At 44.7% G+C, this 22866-nt stretch overlaps 1 protein-coding gene across 1 annotated transcript in view; it reads right to left on the reverse strand.

Annotated features, from left to right (window-relative positions):
* Positions 1-22866, reverse strand: part of RPGRIP1 (RPGR interacting protein 1) — an 84196-nt gene that overhangs the window by 52199 nt on the left and 9131 nt on the right. Inside the window, exons 3-11 of the mRNA XM_062206592.1 lie at positions 17830-17962; positions 12243-12496; positions 9592-9691; positions 9514-9526; positions 8994-9187; positions 7427-7532; positions 5300-5323; positions 3393-3539; positions 2515-2588 (exon numbers count right to left, since the gene is read on the reverse strand). Of these exons, the coding sequence (XP_062062576.1) occupies positions 2515-2588; positions 3393-3539; positions 5300-5323; positions 7427-7532; positions 8994-9187; positions 9514-9526; positions 9592-9691; positions 12243-12496; positions 17830-17962 (1045 nt within the window). The remainder of the gene's footprint in view (positions 1-2514; positions 2589-3392; positions 3540-5299; positions 5324-7426; positions 7533-8993; positions 9188-9513; positions 9527-9591; positions 9692-12242; positions 12497-17829; positions 17963-22866) is intronic.

The raw sequence follows: 22866 nt of genomic DNA on the forward strand, positions 1-22866 counted from the left end.
CACTCCATACAATGTGTTGAACTCTTTAATTCGTATAGTTAGTTGTATGTGTTTTAATTTTTACTAAAATCTATTTTCAGTTAAGACTGAGAATAGGAGAGGGAGGAGGAAGAGGGTCGGGAGTGTGGGTAGGAGTGCGGGTATGGTGGGAAGAATCGCTATATTCCTAAAGTTGTATTTATGAATTGCATGAGATCTGTATTCCTTAACTAAAAGGTTTTGGTGGTGGCGGGGGAGGCAATGCTTGGGACATCCTCGTTCCTTCTGATTGTGTGGGCCCGAGTCCTGGCTGCACTTATGATTTCAATTTCCTGCTAATCTGTATCCTGGAGGCAACAGGTAACAGCTCAGGGAGTGGGGTCCTCGTCATCCATGAGGGAGACCTGAATTGGCTCCCAGCTCCCAGCTTCAGTCTGGCTCAATTCCAGGTGTTGTGGGCCTTTGAGGAGTGAACCAGTGATTAGGATATATCTCCATCTGTCTCTTTCTCTCTGAATTTCAAATTAAAGATTTAAAAAAATTATTTATAAGATTTATTTATTTGAGAGGTAGAGTTACAGACGTGAGAGGGAAAGACAGAGGTCTTCCTTCCGTTGGTTCACTCCCCAGATGGCTGCAACGGCCAGAGCTGTGTCAATCCGAAGCCAGGAGCCAGGTGCTTCTTCTTGGTCTCCTATGTGAGTACAGGGGCCCAAGGACTTGGGGCATCGTCTACTGCTTTCCCAGGCCATAGCAGACAGCTGGATTGGAAGAGGGGCATCCAGGACTAGAAGCAGCACCCACATGCGATGCTGGCATTGCAGACGGAAGATTAACCTACTGCACCACGGCACCGGCCCCATAAATAACTTTTTTTTTTTTTTGACAGGCAGAGTGGACAGTGAGAGAGACAGAGAGAAAGGTCTTCCTTTTGCCGTTGGTTCACCCTCCAATGGCCGCCACAGCTGGTGTGCTGCGGCCGGTGCACCGCGCTGATCCGAAGCCAGGAGCCAGGTGCTTCTCCTGGTTTCCCATGCGGGTGCAGGGCCCAAGCACCTGGGCCATCCTCCACTGCACTCCCGGGCCATAGCAGAGAGCTGGCCTGGAAAAAGGGCAACCGGAGACAGAATCTGGTGCCCTGACCGGGACTAGAACCTGGTGTGCCGGTGCTGCTAGGCAGAGGATTAGCCTGTTGAGCCACGGCACCGGCCTCCCATAAATAACTTTTAAAAGTGTCTTTTTGCTTACAAAATTAGCACAAGTATATATGCTCATTGTGGAAAAACTACAACACAGATGTATATAGAATAAGAGTGAAGGTAGTCCCTTTGCCCTACTCTAATCTTCTCATCTCATTAAAAATTTGTGGACCCGGGAAGGAGGGTAGGGTAGAAGTATCACTATATCCCTAAATCTGTATATATGAAATACATGAAATTTGTAGAACTTAAAATTTAAAAAAATTGTGAATCCATGTATACATTAAACATTAACTGAGGCAGGGTTAACAATTTTGCAGCTTTTCTTTTAAACAGTATCAACTAAGATTTTTATGTATTTATTTGAGGTAGGAGAAATAGAAACAGAGAGTGAAAGAAAACATAGTTCCACTGGTTCACTTCACACATATCTGCAGTGAGCAAGAAAGGCCAGGCTGAAATCAGAAACCAGGTTTCCTCACTCCTGGTTTCCTACATGGTTGCCAGCTGGTTCCCAGGGTCTGCATTAGCAGGAAGCTAGAACCAGGAGCCAGAGTGAGTCATAAAACCCAGCCGCCCTGATGTCTTAAGAACCACTAGGCTTAATTCTTAAAAAAAAAAAAAAAAAGTGGGTTGGGCATTATGTATTTTATTTGAAAGTCAGAGTTACAGTATAGAGAGAGGAGAGGCAGAGAGACAGGTCTTCCATCCACTGCTTCACTCCCCAGTTGGCCGCAATGGCCAGAGCTGCGTTGATCTGAAGCCAAGAGTCAGGAGCTTCTTCTCTGTCTCCCACGCGGATACAAGGGCCCAAGTCCTTGGGCAGTCTTCCACTGCTTTCCCAGGCCACAGCAGAGAACTGGATTGGAAGTGGAGCTGCCGGGTCTCGAACCGGCACCCATATGGGATGCCGGCACTGCAGGTGGCGGCTTTACCCACTGTGCCACAGCACTGGCCCCCCACCTACTTCTCTTTAACATCTGCCTAGCACACCACTGTGAGAATGCAACATGAATTATTTAATTAATCCTCCATAAATCCAAGTTTAGGTAGTTTTTTTAACCAATGAAGTTATCAACATTCTTATTACATAGATATCTTTGCACATAAGAGGATTTTACTTAATCCTTAAAATAGAATTTCTTTAAAAAATCTTAATATTTGACATTTTACTAGGTAATGTTAAATTCTCAAAAATGGTGCCGATTTATATTCAATTACAAGTGAGTCCCAGTTCTCATATATTTATGTTAGATGTTGTTTAAAATTTGTAAGACACTTTCTCAAACTGCCCATTATAGCAAAAAATGTTCCAAGACCTTAAGTTGGTACTCACTTTTCTACGAGCTTGTCATAATTGTCATTCAGCAAGTTTCGTTCTTTTTCCAAATCTTCAACTCTCTCCTGAAACTAAGAATAACAGTAAAGTCCTTGAGGTACAATTTAAAAACCTGTTGCCTTGCACAGATTGCCCTTTTTCTTTTATAAGACAGGCTTTGGGTAAGAGCTTTTCTATACCCATTTTCTAGGTTTACAAGGAGCCAATCAACTCAAAGGACTTGAATTGATTCCAAGTGAGCTAGAAACATTTATTGGAACAAATGAGGCTTCTCTGAAGTTCTCATGGTACCCAGGTTTCTATTGTTAGAGAACAGACTGACCCTTGTGGGAGAGCAAGGACTTTGGAGAACAGATAGGAGTATAAACCCCAGCTCCCCCCTAGTGATGTAATCTGAAGCAGATAATTTGACTATGTGGAGCCCCTTTCGAAAACATGAAATACCTATGTTGTTGCTAAGATGCACACTTTCCCATCTCTGAAGTTGGAATGTAGCACAGTTGTCATCTTCCAGTGTTACTATTTACCTCCTTCAGGCCAGCGCCGCGGCTCAACAGGTTAATCCTCCACCTAGCGGCACCGGCACACCGGGTTCCAGTCCCAGTCGGGGTGCCAGATTCTGTCCCGGTTGCCCCTCTTCCAGGCCAGCTCTCTGCTATGGCCTGGGAGTGCAGTGGAGGATGGCCCAGGTGCTTGGGCGCTGCACCCCATGGGAGACCAGGAGAAGCACCTGGCTCCTGGCTTCGGATCAATGCGGTGCGCCGGCCGCGGCAGCCATTGGAGGGTAAACCAATGGCAAAAGGAAGACCTTTCTCCCTGTCTCTCTTTCACTATCCACTCTGCCTGTCAAAAAAAAAAAGATTTAAACTATTTACCTCCTTCAGAGTTATCTGCAGGATGGACACATCTTCCAGTTGGCTCTTCATGCTCACAGCCTTCTTGCTCTCCTCGGTTAGCTCTGCCCTGAGCTCATTCACTTGGGTGAGGAGGGCATCATGAGCTGCACCTAAGATTCCCTGGTTCTGGGACAAAAGGAAGTTGCTCTGGGACAGTCAGATCACTCACAGGTGTGTTCTCCATTGACCAGTCCTTCCCCACCCCCACCCCCCCAAGCATTTCCTAGAGGATGTCAGAAAGAATGGCATTAATAGTATGTTGCCTTTGCACTGTAAGCTGACCTTGATTTCCACCTTAGCACTTCTTTGGAAGAATAGATTCCCTGGTAGGAAGGGTTGTCATTCTGGGCAACTGTAACTCAGCATTGAAACCTTACATTTCCCAAGGTTCAAATTAACCCTTTAAGTCCCAACTTCCAAAGCTGCCCTTTCTAAGCTATGATAAGCTTTTATGATTATCTATTCATCCCTTTGCACATAGGGATGTGACAGTGCTAGCTCTAGCTCTGGGGGAGCCCAGTTATGGCCTTGGAACTCTGGCTCAGTGACTTTTTTTTAAAGAGTTACAGAGAGAGATTGAGACAGAGAAATAGAAAGGTCTTCCATCCGCTGGTTCACGCTCCAAATGGCAACCCAAAACTAAGAGCCAGGAGCTTCTTCCAGGTCTCCCATGTGCATGTAGGGGCCCAAGGACTTGAGCCATCCTCTGCCATTTTTCCAGGCGCGTTAGCAGGGAGCTGGCTGGGAAGTGAGCAACCTGGACTCCAACCAGCACCCATATAGGATTTAGTGCTGCAGGCCAGGGCTTTAACCTCCTGCACCCTTACTCAGTGACTCTTAATCATGGGCACTCAACCAACCTCACCTGCAAACCTCTGAAATATTTAATATCAGAAAATCTGCAACAACTGTTATGCCTCACCACCTCACACATAAGGGAAGAAACTGTTAGAAATTTTTGAAGGCCAGCGCCGTGGCTCAACAGGCTAATCCTCCGCCTAGCAGTACCGGCACACCAGGTTCTAGTCCTGGTCGGGGCGCCAGATTCTGTCCCGGTTGCCCCTCTTCCAGGCCAGCTCTCTGCTATGGCCCGGGAAGGCAGTGGAGGATGGCCCAAGTGCTTGGGCCCTGCACCCCATGGGAGACCAGGAGAAGCACCTGGCTCCTGGCTTCGGATCAGCGTGGTGCGCCGGCCGTGGTGGCCATTGGAGGGTGAACCAGCAGCAAAGGAAGACCTTTCTCTGTCTCTCACTGTCCACTCTGTCAAAAAAAAAAAAAATTTTTTTTTTGAGTGATAATTTGCTCTAGCAAAAGGCTAAGAAACACTAGTCCAAATATTTCTCCACTCAGATCTCAAATTTCAATTTTTATGAGACCAGTGCAATAAATATCTTCTGGTAATAGTGATACAATTTGATTTACTAGAAACTATTACATAGTAACTTTGATTTAGTTGGCTAAATTCTGGTTTTATGTTTCTCAGAGATAAATGAGCTTCTTTGGGCTTGATCACTCTGATCAGTAAGAAACAGACTCGAGGCCCAAGTTGTGACAGAGCAGGTTAAGCCACCACCTACAATGCCGGCATAGCATTTGGGTGCCAGATTCCCAACTGCTCCATTCTGATCCTTCTCCGCACTAATATGCCTGGGAAAGCAGCAGAGGACGGCCTAAGTGTTCAAGTCCCTGCACCAATGTGGGAGACCCAGAAGAAGCTCCTGTCTCCTGGCTTCAGCCAGGCCATTGCAGCCACTTGGGGTGTGAGCTAGAAATGAAGATCTGTCTCTGTCTCTTCCCTCTCTATCTCTGCCTTTCAAATAAATTAAATGAATCTTAAAAAAAGAAAGACAAGAACCTCTTAAACAGACTCAATCATTCTTAAGTACCTTCTGGAGCAAGGTTTCATATGCCTGGAAGAAAGAAAGAATTCTTTTACTCTTTTAGCAATGTCATGATGTATGATGTTTATTGCTATAACACAAATGTTTAATGTTTTAAAAGACAGTATTAAAATCCCACAAGCCATGCCAATTTGTGTAACCGTTTACTATGACTGCATGATCACATCAGCAGCAAAAATCACTTCTTTAAAAATAAAGGGTCATTTATTCAGATTTTCATGGTCTTTAGTAATTAGGCAAGAAAAATATTTAATCTCAAACTAAACATTCTCTGCAGTATGCTTTAGAAACTGTCAAAAAAAAAAGCTTCTTTTCAGTTTCAGACAAAATGATAATCAACGCTACTACTAGTTGATCAATTACTGCTACATGTTATTTCATTTATGCTTCATTATTTCACCTGTATCACCTCAGTTAACTCTTAGAGCAAATATGGGACATAGGTATTATTATCTAAACTGTAGAGAAGACCAAAGCTCCGAGAGCTCAGTCAGTTGCCAAGAATGACATAGCTACCAAGTAGAGGCAGAACTCTAACCTAGCCCAGCAGACTACAAAGTGGACACTATTGACCACTATATTTTACCACCAAGGGACTAAGAGAATGTAAAATTATTTTAGCATCTGTATGGGAAGGCATTAACTAGAAAAGTGAAAGGAAAACAAATTGTCAAACCTACATTTTAAAAAGTTGTAAAGAATTCACCATGTTAGTCATCTTTACCAGTGTTTACCATGACTAACAAGGGTAAGGAAATTCAATTTTCTTCTTTTTTCCTTTAATACAATGGAGAAATGGAGATGAATTTTTTAAAAAATCCAATTCTGCAAAAATAGCCATTTGCCAATACAACTTTAAATTCATCTTTCCCATATTTTCACATGCTTTAAATACTACTAGAATCAGCCAGATCAAGACTCAAGTATATGCGTAAATCTCTGCAAAACATAGGTTTGGTCCCATCAAGATGCTCTAGCCTGTATCGGAACGGACGTACCATGTACAGTGTTAACAGTAGCTGGACCCAATCTCCGTGCCTGGCACCACCATCGTGTCATCAACCAAAGTAGAAAACCGGAGTCACAGGTCATGTCTCTGTCCCTTACTCCTTCCCCTGTAGTGAGAAAGCCCATTCTCCGACTTCCGGAGCCTTCCCCCATCTCTTCCTCTGCAGGCCTCTCATTGCTTTTTTTTTTTTTTTTTTTTTTTTGACAGGCAGAGTGGATAGTGAGAGAGAGAGACAGAGAAAGGTCTGTCTTTTTGCAGTTGGTTCACCCTCCAATGGCAGCTGCGGCCGGCGCATCGCGCTGATCTGAAGGCAGGAGCCAGGTGCTTCTCCTGGTCTCCCATGTGGGTGCAGGGCCCAAGGACCTGGGCCATCCTCCACTGCCTTCCCGGGCCATAGCAGAGAGCTGGACTGGAAGAGGGGCAACCGGGACAAAATCCGGCGCCCTGACCAAGACTAGAACCCAGAATGCCGGCACCACAGGTGAAGGATTAGCCTAGTGAGCCGCAGCGCCGGCCAACCCATTACTTAGACCTTTGACTCCTTATTTCCACCATCCAGATATTAGTTTCCAAGGTGTGAGCAAGAGCCCTGGTGCCAGCCGGGACTCGATCCTACTCTGCCCCTTGCAATTAGTGTGACCTGGATGAGTGTTCCTCCTTGAGACCCAGATCCCTCATGCGCAGAAGGTACTTAGCCTGAGTGTCGTTACAGGCTTAACTAAGGCCGTGACTCAAAGTGTCTAGAGCACAGTAGAGCACCTACACAGGGTTCAGTCAAGGTCTGATTCCTTTCCCTTCCCCTCCTTCCCCTGGCCTGCTGTCGGTTTCCCAATTTAATGACCTGCACATTAACTCCACTTAATTCCACCTGGGTAGGCAGAGCTTGACCCTTCTTCCCAGAAATACTGGGAAAAGAATGGACTCAAAGTTGCAAGGCTTGGATCTCAATAACGCCTGTAAGTTGTGTGATCTTAGACAAGTAACCCAGCCTCTAAATTGTGGTCTCTTAAATGTAAAAATGGAGAAAATAACAGTAGTCTCTTAACACACTGGATTTCTCCCTCCCTTCTCCCAAGGCAGCACAGCTGATGATGGCAACTCACCTCCTGTACGTCTGCTAACTGTGCTGTTGTCACTGCCAACAAGGTACTCCTTTCATGTAAGAGCTTTTTAAGTCGAATCAGCTCCACGTTCTCTTTAATGGAAGCTCTGCTGAGAAAAACAAGGTGCTCAAGCGCCCTGAGAATGCGGGAGCGAAGCCCTTTCGCCCTGGCTGTGCACCGGTAAGAACATCTCGCTCTTCCTTCCCCTTCCTTCCACTTGCCTTCCCCTCTCCCCCACAGCACACCAGGCAGTGTTTGTACGCTCGGCTAAATGAGCTGCTTTCTGCTGTTTGCCCTCACACAGCTGAGGTTTGATAAAGACCACTGGCCTTAAAGTCTGCATTCTGACAAGACATAACTTTTTCAAAAACTATGGTGCTCAGTTTCCTAGAATCCCTGCTAAGTCCAGCAAGGTCTACCTTTTGTGTCTTTAAAGAAACCAGGGAGCCGTGGATTCTAGTCAGGGGACAGGAAGGAAGATTAATATTTCTGAACCTATGAGATCACATTTTCTTTATTGTTTGAAGGGGACGCTGATTCCTTGCCTTGCTGCTTATTAGAATCACCTGCAGAAACTTTTCAACTTACCCTTGCCTGGACTCCACTTCAAATTTCTAAAAGGCAATTTCTGGGGGTAGGGCCAGGCATCTGTGATTTTAAAGGTCTCCAGGTGGGAAACTTCTGTCCATACAAAAACGTGTACATGAAGTTTATAACAGCTTTATTCCTAATAACCTAAATTTGGCAGGAACCAAGATGTTCTTCTTAGGTGAATGGATAAACTGTGGTGCATTTGGACAAAGCAATGCCATTCAGCACTAAAAAGAAATGAACTATCAAGACATGAAAATTCATGGAGGAAGCTTAAGTGCATGTTACTAAGTGAAAGAAGCCAGTATGAAAAAGCTATGTAATGTATGATCCGACCACATGACATTCTGGAAAAGGCAAAATTATGGAGACGGTAAAAAGGTCAGAGGTTGCCAGGGGAAGGTGGAAGGAGACGAGTCGGTGGAGCGCAAAGGACTTCTAGGGCAGCAAATCTACTCTGTGACCACACAACAGTGGATCTATGTCATGATGCATTTGTCAAAGCCCTAACTGTAAACTGGCTTTGGGTGATAATGATGTGTCTGGGTGGGTTCATCAACCGTAACCAGTGCGCCAGGCTGGTATGGGGTGCTGATTGTGGGGGAGGCCACACATGTATGGAAGCAGAGGGTATTCCAGAACTCCGTATTCCGCTCAGTTGCCCTGTGAAACTAAAAAACAGTTGACAGAAACAAAGTTCTCCAGAAACTGAGGCACAGCAAGGGCTGAGCACTCCTGTTTGTGGATGAAGTTGAAGTAGTTTTCCCTCTAGGAAGTGAAGTAGCAAATCTTTGATTACACTCAAGCATTCCCTTTAGGTTAATCCATTTCTTAACCTACTAAGGCCTCCAGGTCTACTTCTCAGACTGAATTTAATCCGGAACGATCTCTTTCCTGAGACAAAGCAAGGCACAAACAAGGGTCTCCCATTTTTTCAGTTCATTATGGTTTGAGGCACAGAATGCCATGTGCTCACCGAAGTTCTGTGGCCTTCTGGGCACTCTCCAATGAGCTTCTCTGTGCAAGATGTTCTTCTTTGGACCCCACCTTCTCAGGAGATGCGGGTGACTCTTCTGCTTGCACAGCGTTATTGGCTATAATGTGGGCACTGTTAGGCATGCATAGACCAATGAATTTAGCCAAAATTATGATTTGCTGAAAGAAAGTACACTGTTAGGCACAGTAGGCACAAAAATGAGAATTCGAAATGGTTGTGATAGGGACTTAGAACTGGGCTCTCACACATATAGCAGTCATAATTTTGCTATGTGTGGAGGATACTCTTCCACATTTTAAATATAACTATAAATGAATTATAACCTAAGTGGTAATAGTATAAAGGGAAAGGGAGGGAACATCTTCAACTCAGGAAAGGGTCTTCTTTTTCCTTCTTTCAGAGAACAGATATTTGTTTTCCATTTGTAGCAATTAAGTTGGAATTTGACCAGGGGTTGGCTTTCACCCTAATTATATTGGAAAGGCTCTAACTCACCTACATTCACTTGTTCCCTGAATGATGGATTTCCAGTTAAAGCTGCAAGAGTAACAGCCTGGGGTAAATGGAAAGAACTCACGGTTCGCTGGGTTCACTGGTGATTTCACCCCTGGTTTTTTCATTTGTCACATGGTCCTTGAACGTGGGAGGGGCTGTGTAGCTCCGCCTGTCCCTTGGCGCTGAAAGGTTAGGCATAAGATGTGATTCTAGGGGCTGGTGTCTTGGTGCAGTGGGTTAAGCTGCTACCACTTAATGCCAGCTGGTTGGAGTCCACAGCTGCTCCACTTCTAATCCTGCACGCTGTTAATGCGCCTGCTAAAGCGGTGGAAGATGGTCCAGGTGCTTGGGTTCCTGCAGCCACATGGGAGACCTGGAAGAAGTTCCAGGCTCATGGCTTCCCCCTGGCCCTGTCCCAGCTGTTAAAGCTATGTGGGGAGTAAAGCAGTGGATAGAATATCTCTCTTTCTTTCTTTCTTTTTCTATAACCCTGTCTTTCAAAAAAAAATTAAATACAGGCCGGTGCTGTGGCATAGTGATGTCTCATATGGGTGCCAGTTCTAGTCCTTGCTGCTCCTCTTCTGATCCAGCTCTCTGCTGTGGCCTGGGAAAGCAGTATAAGATGGCCCAAGTCCTTGGACCCCTGTACCCGCGTGAGAGACCAGCAGAAGCTCCTGGCTCCTGGCTTCGGATCGGCCCAGCTCCAGCTATTATGGCCATTTGGGGAATGAACCAGTGGTTGGAAGTCCTCTCTCTCTGTCTCTCCCTTTCACTGTCTATAACTCTACCTTTCAAATGAATAAATAAAATTCTTTAATAAAAAATAAAGATGTTATTTTAACAACCGTGCCCTCCAGAACACCAAAGTCTGAGGTTGGGTATGCAAGCGCTGGATGTAAGGAGCCTAGAGGCCTGTGGGAAATCTTTGTACAAGTAGCCACAGACAGGAGGTTCCCTTTACGGTGGTGCAGAACTGCAGATTTCATCAGTTGGCAGAACAAGACTTAATGAGGGAGAATAAATGGCAAAAAAATAAAATAAAATAAAAATGGTGCAGGCTTGTTCAGGGCAGGGCTTGTGTGTTGAATGCATTTTTTTTTTTTTAAGTTTGTATTTATTTTCACTTTATTTGAAAGATTCACAGGGAGATCTTCCACATGCTGGTTCACTCCCTCCATACCCTAAATGCCCACAACAGCTAGGACTGGGCCACACTGAAGCCAGCAGCTCAGAACTGCATCCAGATCTCCCACAGGGTGGCAGAGACACAACTGTGAGGAGTCAGACGGGTTAACAGGCAGTCAGGGCGGGACCAGTGGAAACTGAGGGTGCAAATGCTTTCTTCTCCTAAAAGCTCTCTTTACCAAAGATGAAAAAGATCGCCTGCCTGGTCCTTGAAAGCTTCCAATCTTATCATGAGAATAGCAAGGGAGTACCCCACCCTACCAATGGCTCTTTGTTTTATCAAGAGCAAGCCAGATTGGGTAAAAGATTGTAAATCAGGCCTTTTAATGGGTTTTGTCCCCGCCTTTTAACTGAATGTCAAGTTTTTTTTTTCTTCCCGAAAACTTCCTCTCTTGGAAGGCCCCTTCCTTGCCACTCTGGCTGGAGGTCTCAGACTCTAATAAATCTTGCTTTTAAATCTCTGTGCTTGTCCGCTTGGAAACGTCCATGTGAGACAAAGAACTGAAGTAATGATATTTTCTCCACCACAGTTTCACCTGTAACACAACTACTTGAACTATGACCTGCTGCATCCCAAGGTATGCATTTACAGCAAGCTGGAGTCAGAAGCAGAGCTGGACCTTGAACACAGGCACTCTGATAGGGAATGTGGGAGTCCCAAGTAGCATGTTCACTGCTGCACCACTTGCCTGCCCCCTAGTATGTCTCTCTTTCTAGTGCCTGGTGCACAATCAGTGCCCAAAAAGGCTGAACTGTTACATGGAACCGAAATTTATACTCATTCATTTTTTTCTCTCCTTATAGCTGTTTTTGCAAAGGTTTGTTGTCTGGAGTACAGGGTTGCAAGTACACTATCTGGTATACCAAACAAAATAAATGAGCACTTATCAATAAGATAAGGGCATTTGAATAGAATGCTGTGTCTAACTTTACTTCATCTAGGATACTCATTGCTGATTGAGGTCCATGGGAATGGGGGGGGGGGGCGGCGCTGTTACTCTGGAGACACAACATTGGGTTTGACCTCAAACTCAGCCAAAAGAAAAGGCACCTGCCTCAGATCATTTACAACCTGTCATCTAGGCCTAGACTTCAGCAATGGGCTTGGGAAACTCTGAACCCTTGGAAATTGTATGCAAGCACTTGTGGAGGTGCATTTTCTTGCAAGAGCCTTACAGTTGATCATGGTTTCAAAGATGTCCACTTTCTCATAACGCTAAGAACCACAACTTGTTCTGGAAACCTGACTCTGTCCATGTCGCCCAGACACACAGTAGACAGACCCCTCACGCAATGTTTTCTCTCTTTTCCAGACCTGCTGCCCCGAGTCCACTTGCTGATTCTGTAGCAACACGTGTGCCAGGTGTATTGAAAATCTTGAATCTGATAGCCCATTTAGGAAAATAAGACTTTACCAAGGTAGAAAGCAGGGAGTGAGTACAAAAGAACAGAACTGAGTGGAGGACGGAATAAAATAAAGACAGCGTGGCGGGCAGGGCGATCCCTCCCAGGGTTTAGCCCCGACCAGGAACTGGCCCCATGCCTCACCCTTCCTGGGTTTCTCTGGCACCTGCGCACCAGCGGTGTGGAGCTGTCGGGATTCCCCGTGGGCACGAGACGGGGCGCGGCGCGGAGCAGAGGGGCCCACGCGCTGGGTCTGTCCTTGGAGCCGATTTGTCGTGGGGTGCTGCAGCCACCCCGCCTTCTGCCGCTGCCTTACCGGCCCGGAGAGTTGCGCCCCAGATGCCTCAGCTCGGAGGTTCCGGCCCATAGCCGTCAGCCGGAGCAAGGTGGTCCTCAGCCTGTGGCGGAACAGAGCAGGTGTCTTCTCCTTCTAACACAGTTACTAATTCTAGAGCATACTCGGTGACAGATAATCGTGACTTGATCCGTGATGTGATCCATTATTTATACTTTATTTATTTATTTATTTATTTATTTATTTTGACAGGCAGAGTGGATAGTGAGAGAGAGAGACAGAGAGAAATGTCTTCCTTTTGCTGTTGGTTCACCCTCCAATGGCCGCCGCGGTAGGCGCGCTGCAGCCGGTGCACCGCGTACTTTAAAAAAAATTAATTTTCTGGGGCCAGCATTGTGTCCAAGCTGATAACCAATTGGTGTCTGGGCTGCTCCACTGCTGATCCAGCTCCCTGCTAATGACCTGGGAAAAGCACTGGAAGATGGCCCAAGTCCTTGAGACCCTGCCTCCCACATGGGAGATCGAGATGAATCTCCTGGCTCCTGGCTTTGTCCTGGTCCAGGCTATCTCTGGGAGATGGAAGATTCTCTCTCTCTCTCTCTCTCTCTTCCCCTTCTTCCCTCCCTCCCTCTCCATCTCTCCTTCTCTCTGTGTAACTCTGAGTTTCAAAATAAATAAAACATCTTTAAAAAAATTTTTTTTCTGTCTTTCATACATTGTAACTTTTTGAGACAGGGACATGTGGTGTCCATCCTTGACCCATGTTCACATGTAGAGGAAATATGGTTGCAGCCAGAGACAAAGAAAGAAAAACAGAATCCCCTCCCCAACACAAACCATGAAAACATTGGAAGTGTGGTTCTAAGTCATGCTGGCTGCAATTTAAACCCACCAATTCTGTTACAGCTACGGTATGATGCTGATGAACCTATAAATATTGTAAGAAACTTGAGGTTGATGCTTACTTCTAGGGAAATGATTCCACCTGAGCCTGCCAATGTTAAAAACTGCTTGGGTGGAAGATGGCCCAAGTGCTTGGGCCCTGCACCAGCATGGGAGACCTGGAGGAAGCTCCTGGCTTTGGATGGGCACAGCTCCGGCCATTGCGGCCAATTGGGGAGTGAACCAGCAAATGGAAGACCTCTCTCTCTCTGCCTCTCCTTTTCTCTCTGTGTGACTTTCAAATAAAATAAATAAATCTTTGAAACAAAACGAAACAAAAAAAACTGCTTGGATCCTTCACTGTCTCTGGTGCCTGTTTGAACGCAGGGAGTTTTCCCATCCCAGGTTTCCGTTACACACACGTACTCAGCAAAAAATGTTGGGATGTTCACACAATCCATTTGTGTGTATGTTTTAAATGACATTAATTTCTATACTAGTAAATTATAGATATTATAAAATATTTTAAAATACCTACTTTTACAGCGGTGATAAATATAAGTAGAAATTATAATATGTACTTCCTCACCTTGCTTGTCTGCACATCCCTGTGTACGCGCCTCAAATTACAGCTCCTAAGATACACTGAGCCCTTCTTACTGTTGATAGTTATATGCTATTTGTTACCTTACCCTAAAATCATGCTTTTTCCCCTCACCATGGGATTCTGTGGTCTCACTGTGCTAGCAGCTGAAATATATCCCTGCCTCCCACCCCACCCCCACAGTGACTGTAACAAGAGAATGGGTCTTCAGGAAGTGATTAAGGTTAAATGAGGTCCTAGGGTGGAGCCCTAAACAGATAGGATTGTGACTTTATCACAAGAGAATAAATCTTTTTTTTTTCCTTGCTCCCACTGTGTAGGAAAGATGGCCCTGACCATGCTGGCACCTTGATCTGAGTCTTCATAACTGGGAGAAAGTAAGATTCTGTTGTTTAGGCTACCCAGTCCATGAAATTTTGTTATAGCTTCTTTAAATTTTTTATTTTTTTTAATTTTTTTTGACAGGCAGAGTGGATAGTGAGAGAGACAGACAGAGAGAAAGGTCTTCCTTTTTCCGTTGGTTCACCCTCCAATGGCCGCTGCGGCTGGCTCATCGCGCTGATCCAAAGCCAGGAGCCAGGTGCTTCTCCTGGTCTCCCATGTGGGTGCAGGGCCCAAGCACTTTGGCCATCCTCCACTGCCTTCCCGGGCCATAGCAGAGAGCTGGCCTGGAAGAGGGGCAACCAGGACAGAATCCAGCGCCCCAACCAGGACTAGAACCCGGTGTGCTGGCGCCGCAAGGCGGAGGATTAGCCTGTTAAGCCACGGCGCTGGCCCTGTTATAGCTTCTTGAGCTAATAAGACACATGCCTGTCTATTCTGAGTTTAAAAAAAAAAAAAAAAAGATTTATTAATTTATTTGAAAGGCCAAGAGAAAGAGAGAGAGAGAGAGAGAGAGAGAGAGAGCACTTCCATCCACAGGTTCACTCCAGGAACTCCACTGCACTATGACGCCAGCATCCCATATGAGCACAAGTCCAAGTACTGGCTGCTTCACCTCCAATCCAGTTCCTTGCTAATAATGCCTGGGAAGGCAGCAGATGGCAGCCTAAGTACTTGGGCTCCTGCCACCCACATGTGTTGAAGCTGCCCCTATTCTGAAAATTCTAACAGTGGCCCTTGTCGTGTCACTTAATCTTTCTATGCTCAATTTCCTGATCTATAAGACAAAAATAGAATCCACCTCACTAGATTGTTGTGAGAATTCAATAAGTTTATATATATAAAGTGCTTACAACAATGATGCCTTGTAAGCTACTATTATTATCATCTGTCATTATATCCAGATAAAGAAATCAAAGCAGAAAATAGCCAGGTAACTTATCCAAAGGAAAGGGCATAGAATCTAATTCAGACATTAACACTCATAACCCCAAGTTCTTTCTGGTAATCAACCCAGAAGCAAGATTTTTGAGGCCATGCAGCCTCACAATATTTCTGCACAATATTAAGAATCAACAGCTCTGAGGAGTGCAGGTGTTCAGCAGAAACCTACAATTCTGTAGATTCTAAATGAGACCCTGAAGCACTGCATGGGGATTTCAAGGAGAAAGAAGAAAGCACCCTCAGCATCAGGATCTGGTCTAACGCAATTAGACCTTGGTGGCGTTTGAGGCTGGCCCCACGCTCATAACTAAACTGTGCTATCCTGCTGTTTACACCTCACAGAACTAATAAACTGTTGTCATTATAAAACATAAAAGTACTAATTTTAAAGAGTGATAAGGCCTGTGCTGTGGCTTAACAGGCTAATCCTCCGCCTAGCAGCGCCGGCACACCGGGTTCTAGTCCCGGTTGGGGTGCCGGATTCTGTACCGGTTGCCCCTCTTCCAGGCCAGCTCTCTGCTGTGGCCAGGAAGGCAGTGGAGGATGGCCCAAGTGCTTGGGCCCTGCACCCGCATGGAGGACCAGGAGAGGCACCTGGCTCCTGGCTTCGGATCAGCGAGATGTGCCGGCCGCAGCGGCCATTGGAGGGTGAACCAACGGCAAAAAGGAAGACCTTTCTCTCTGTCTCTCTCTCTCACTATCCACTCTGCCTGTCCAAAAAAAAAAAAAAAAAAAGAGTGATAAGTAGAAAATGTAATATTTACTTGTCCACTCCTGTTGCCTGCACACCAGCATCAGACAAGGTCCCTCAGGGACTATGAGGATGAGACAAACAAGTCCACAGCATAATTTTTTTTTTTTTTTTTGGACAGGCAGAGTGAACAGTGAGAGAGAGAGACAAAGAGAAAGGTCTTCCTTTTGCCGTTGGTTCACCCCACAATGGCCACTGCGGCCGGAATGCTGTGGCCAGCGCACTGCACTGATCTGAAGCCAGGAGCCAGGTGCTTCTCCTGGTCTCCCATGCGGGTGCAGGGCCCAAGCACTTGGGCCATCCTCCACTGCACTCCCAGGACAGAACTGGCGCCCCACCGGGATTAGAACCCCAGGGTGCCTGGGCCGCAAGGTGGAGGATTAGCCTATTGAGCCACGTCGTCGCCAGCCCACAGCATAATTTTGTCTAAGCACAGACAAAAGAAGCTCACTGCCACTCACAAAATACCAAATGCCCTTCTATACAGCTGAATATGTGAGACTGTAACTTCTTGACCATTCATAGCTTCAGCCTTGCTCTAGTCTACCCTCCCTGGAGGTAAGGTTTATTTAGATACCCACACAGAATTGTCTCCACTTCTAACAGTGCCAAACCTGGTGCAGATCGCTACTTCCCTGGATCTTCCTTGAAACCCGACTGAAACCTCAAAACTGCCATAGGCTCTAACATGTTTATTGAGGTGCCTTTAGTTCCCTAAGTATTCATTTTCTATAGTTGTAATGAGATATAAGCCCAAACTGCTCAACTACAGGTATGTCCCTGGTGGTTTTTGGCTGGAAGGCACTGACACCAGTATCTTCAAAATGTGTCCAAGAGATAGACTCTGGACTTCTGGAACTCTGCTTCTTCCCATCTGCTTATTTCCCCACACCCCTACTTCAGATTCCTTTCCAGGTCTCCATCCTAGAGACCCACATTGAAAGCTAATAACCTAGAGACCAGCTCTGTGGTGCAGTGGGTTAACACCCTGGCCTGAAGCATCTCATATGGGCGCCAGTTCTAGTCCCAGCTGCTCCTCTTCTGATCCAGCCCTCTGCTATGGCCTGGGAAAGCAGTAGAAGATGGCCCAAGTCCTTGGGCCTCTGCACCTGCTTGGGAGACCCGGAGGAAGCTCCTGGCTCCTGGCTTCAGATCAGCACAGTTCCGGTCATTGTGGCCATCTGAGGAGTGAACCAGCGAATGGAAGACCCTCTCTCTGTAACTCTGACTTTCAAATAAATAAAATAAATCTGGAAAAAAAAAAAGAAAGCTAATAATCTAAGGTCATTGTATATAGTAGATTGTAGAGGTAAGAATTATAGTTCTGCTACTCACTAGATATAATTATGTACAAGTTATTTCACCTCTTTGTAGCTACTTTTCCTTTTAATAATGCTCACTTCATTGCATTAAATGAGTTAATAGTGTTTAAACTATTAAACTAGTTAATACATAATAATACACTTATAACACATCTGCATATGGAACAGGATCAATATGATCTTGGTTTTGTTTTGTAAATAAAAACTTCTTCTCTTACTTGCCCCAGAAGCTTTTGTTCCTCTGAGATTCTAACCATTTCTCCTGTCTCCATCCTCTTTTTCTGCCCAGTCTCTTACTTTGTGAGTTGAAATAGCACCACCCAGGCTCTTGATGATGCTTTGTGGCCTGTGGCCACACTCTACTGATGGGTTTGGCAAGAAAACAGAATAAAGCAACATTGCTTCAAAAATTATTTTTAGAACCAGCCGTATTTGACATTTAAGTTGTTCTATGGTGCAGACTTCTCAGCAAATTGTATTCTTTTTTGTTTAGTGCGACATAGGCCTGGTGTAGGCATAGCTTTTAAATATTTAAGGAAAACCCCAGGTACCTTTTTATCTCATCCTGTTGCTTCCAAAAAAGTTCCTTCACTGACAGGTGCTCGTCACGAAGTCGAAAGAAACCATCTTCCAATTCCTCCCGGCTCATCTTGCTTAAGGATGGTTGAGGTTTTACACTCTTACCTAAAGTCCAAAAGGGGGTAATTGGAGAACATTTGTTCATGCAGTTTTTTTTTAGTCCATCCAATCTTATCACGTGTCATCTACAGGGAATAAATCTATCTTGAGCCAAGCACTTTAGAGGAAATTTAGGAGTATCTGAAATGACTACTGTTGGACCTCTGGAGGCTCTTTCTTGGGTCATCACAGCAAGAGGTATGACTCAACTTCCAATATAGAAAGTACATTCTTGGGGCCAGAACTGTGGCTCAGCAGGTTAAGCCACCATCTGCAGCATCGACTGCTCCATTTAGAATCCAGCTCCTTACTAATGTGCCTGGGAAAGCAGCAGAGGACAACCCAAGTCCTTGGGCCCCTGCACTCACATCAGAGACCTGGAAGAAGCTCCTGGCTCCTGGTTTCGACCTGGCCCAGCCCTGGCCATTGCGGTCATGTGCAGAGTGAACCAGCAGATGTTAGGTCTCTCTGTAATTCTGACTTAGAAATAAATCTTTTTTTTTTTTAAAGTTTTCCACATACAAGTCATATGTTTTTGGAGATTTTTACACAAGGCATTTCCTTTTTTGAGCAATTGTTTATGCTACTGTGTCTTTTTTTTTTTTTAAAGATTTATTTGTTTATTTGAAAGAGTTACAGAGATGCAGAAGCAGAGGCAGAGAAAAGTCTTCTATCCTCTGGTTCACTCCCAAGATGGCTGCAGTGGCCAGAGCTGTGCTGATCTGAAGCCAGGAACCAGGAGCCTCCTCCAGGTCTCCCATGTGGGTGCAGGGTCCAAGGACTTGGGCCATCTTCTACTGCTTTCCCAGGCCACAGCAGAGAGCTGGATCAGAAGTGGAGCAGTCAGGACTTGAACCGGTGCTCATATGGGATGTTGGCACTGCAGGCAGCAGTTTTACCCACTACGCCACAGTGCCAGCCCCATAAATAAATCTTTTTTTAAAAAAAGCACATTCTCTTGATAAAAATATCAACCAGGGCTTTTATTCAAAACTTTTCTTTTTGATGTATCCTCCCATTTTTTTTCCTTCTTAGGTAATTTGGACCTAGACAAGGTCTGTGCCATAACTATCTCCAAAACCCCAGTAAGGAAAAAGGTAGAAATCTTTCTTGACTACCAGGAATTGTCTTGCTTGTTTTTGTGCTCTGGAGAAACTATCCCCAAAGCTGCCTCCTTGAAACAGACCCTCTGCTTGGTCTGCCTTCAGTGTGTGCTCACTGGCTCATGGGCTGGGTGTGAGCTCATGGGGAACAGGAGCCTTCCAAAAACTCAGAGTTCAAGACAGCTCTTCTCCCCACTGAGAAGAAAGGGAACTCAGAGCTTTGGTCTCAGAACCACCTCAGCTACCACTGCTACCTCATTGATCTACTCCTTGGACATGATGACAAGTAAGTTCTTCAAAAACAGGTTTATTGGAGTACAATTGGTATGTAATACACCACACATACTTGAAGTAGAAATTTTGACTGTTCTCAACATATTTACATACCTGAGAGACATTCCCTTTAATTAAAAATGCCAAGTTTCTCTCCCAAGTTTCCTTGTGTCCCTTTGCAATCCATTCCTTCCCACCCCACTCCAACTTCAACTCTTATCTTTGTTCTCAGGGACCAACTCTAATGCTTTATGTTATTATATATCAGTTTTCCATTTACTATCATTTTATGGAGATCAAATTATCTATTATGTACCCATTTTTTTTAGTCTGACTTCTTTTACTCAGCATAATTATTTTGAGATTCATCCATGCTGTTCTGTGTGTTAATAGATCTTAGTGGATAAATAGGATTCCTTTTTATGGATATATAATAATTTATTTGTCCATTTGCTGTAGATAAGCATTTGAATGGCTTCCCATTTTGCATTATTACAAATGGAGCTACTATCAGCATCTGCGCACAAGTCTTTGTGTGGACATATGTTTTTATTTTCCTTGGGTAAATAGAAAAGAGAGAAATAGCTGGGTCATAAAGTACATGTATGTTTAGCTTTAAAATGGTTGTTTTACATTTTATTTATATATTCATTAATTTTATTTCAGAGACACAGAGCAAATGAGTTCCCATCCACTGGTTTATTCCCCAAGTTACCCACAAGGCTGAGGATGGGGGAACAAAGCTGGGAGCTGGGAACTCAATCCATGTCTCCCACATGGGTGGCAGGAACAAAATCACCTGAATAATCACCACATCTTCCCAGAGTCTACATCAGCAGAAAGCTGAGAGCAGGAGCTAGCGCAGGGTGTCTCACCCAGGCACTCCAATAAGGGACCCAGGTATTCTAATCAGCAGCCAAACGCCTACCACTGTTTAATTTTTCAAAGACTGCCAAATGGTTTTCCAAAGTGATTATACCATATAGTATTCCCATCAGCAACGTGTGAGAGCTCTTCCACATCCTTGCCAACACTTGATCTCTTTAATATTAACCATTCTAGTGAGTGTGTCCTTGTTTTGTGTTCATTTTCATTACTAACCTACATCTCCCTAACTAATGATATTGAACATTGTTTATGCACTTATTTTCCATTTGTGTATCCTCTTTAGTAAAGTAGGTGTTCAAATCTTTTGTTCAGGGGCTGGCGTTGTGGTGTGGTGGGTAAGGCCAATGTACTTGAGATGTTGGCATCCCATTTGGATGCCAGTTTGTGTCCCAGCTGCTCCACTTCTAATCCAGCTTCCTGCTAATGGCTTCGGAAAAGCAGAGAAGGATGGCCTAAGTGTTTGGGCCCCTTTCACCCATGTGGGAGACCCAGATGAAACTTGTGGTTCCTGACTTCAGCCTGGCCCAGGCCTGGCCATTGTGGCCACTTGGAGAGTAACCAGTGGATGGAAAATATCTCTATCTCTCCCTCTTTCTCTGTAACTTTAACTTTCAAATAAATAAATAAATCTTTTTAAAAGAACTTTTGTTCATTTTTAAAAGTTCATTTATTTATTTATATTGATTTGAATGGCAGAGAGAGAGAGAGAGAAGCAAAGACAGAAAGAGATCTTCCATTCACTCTCCCAACACTTGCAACAGCTGGAGCTGGGCCAGGCTGAAGCCAGGAGCCTGGGACTCATTCTAGATTTTCTTGTGGTGGCAGGCCCCCAAGATTAATTTTTTAGTATATGAATTATACCATAAAAATATCCCTGCTAGGTAGTATTACCTGTTTATGACAGAAGTTTTTCTTCTCCCCAAATAAAGTTTCTTATGCATTATCTTAGGAAAAACTTTCCAAATCAAGAGTTTATAAAATAATGCAATTGACTACTAAGACAGTTGACTTAACAGTAAAGTATAGTCACTAGGAAGAAAATCAGTAGATTATTTATTTATTTATTTATTATTTTTTTTATTTGACAGGTAGAGTTATAGAAAGTGAGAGAGAGAGACAGAGAGAAAGGTCTTCCTTCTATTGGTTCACTCCCCAAATGGCAGCCACGGCTGGCGCTGCGCCGATCCGAAGCCAGGAGCCAGGTGCTTCCTCCTGGTCTCCCATGCGGGTGCATGGGCCCAAGCTCTTGGGCCATCCTCCACTGCCCTCCTGGGCCACAGCAGAGAGCTGGACTGGAAGAGGAGCAAGAACTAGACTAGAACCCTGTGCCCATATGGGATGCCAGCGCTGCAGGCAGAGGATTAACCAAGTGAGCCATGGCGCTGGCCCAGAATATTTATTTATGACCAGCACTTTACTTCATTTACTTTTAGCTGGTTCATATTTAACAGAAGGGAAATTGGACACAAATTGTAATAAAACCTAGATAAGTTTCCTTTTCCACAAAATAGACTTATAAATCTCTCTTTTGTTACCTTCTTTCCATAACTCATTTATTGTGCTGAGGAAATAGTGGGTTCTTTTGGATTTTTTGGTTATGTGGGTGGGTTCCAAACTGACTCAAGTCTCCAAGTAGGGTGTTCCTACACATGGCTTCCTGTCATTAGTTCCATGACTCCTCCAACTTGGAAAATTATCTCAGCCAGCTCACAAGCATGGACTTTGTTCAAGGAACAGTAAAAGCTTTCAGAAGCACAAAATCGGCACTAAATAGAGAATATATAAAATAAATTTAAAATTCTTACAACTAATAACATAAAGACAAATAACCTAGCTTAAAAATTGGCAAAGGATCCGAACAGGTATTTCCTCAAAGAAGAAATTAAAAAGCTGAGTAAGCACATGGAAGGATATGACTGTGATTGTCCATCAGGGAAATGCAAAGCAAAACCAGAATGAAGGGGCAGCTGTTCGGCACAGCAGTTGGGATGCCGCTTGGGGTGCCCACACTCCGTGTCAGGGTGCCTGGTTTGAGTCCCTGCTTCTCTGCTTCCAATCCAGCTTCCTGCTAATTCCCACCCTGAGAGGCAGCAGATGATGTCTCAAGTGCTTGGTTCCCTGCTACCCATGTGGGGGACCCAGATTAAGTTCCTGGATCCTGGCTTTTGTTTGGCCTGGCCATGGCTTTGGGGACATTTGGGTAGATGAAAAATTTCTCTCTGTCTTTGTCCCTCTCCCTGTATCTCTGGCTGTCAAATAAAATGAAAATAAATTTAAAATTTTTAAATATTAAAAAAAGACAAAGAATAAATTCACTTATTTATTTGAGGTTCACTCCCCAAATGTTCACAATGGTGGGGCAGGGTACAAGAGCTAGAAACTCAGTCAAGGTCTCCCACATGGGTGGCAGGAATCCAGCAGTTGGGCCATCACCACTGCCTCCCAGGATCTGCATTAGTAGGAAGCTCGAGTCAGGAGCTAGAGCTGGGGATCAGCCCCAGCCACTCTTGATATGGGACACTGGTGTCCTAACTGGCATCCTAACTACAAGGCCAAATTACTAAGATTAAATTTTAATGATACAGTGATAACACTTCAATAACATTAAATATTGGTGAGGATACAAAAATATTGGAACTATCGTAG

Source organism: Lepus europaeus, chromosome 11 (genome assembly GCF_033115175.1).
Source record: "Lepus europaeus isolate LE1 chromosome 11, mLepTim1.pri, whole genome shotgun sequence".
NCBI lineage: Eukaryota > Metazoa > Chordata > Mammalia > Lagomorpha > Leporidae > Lepus > Lepus europaeus.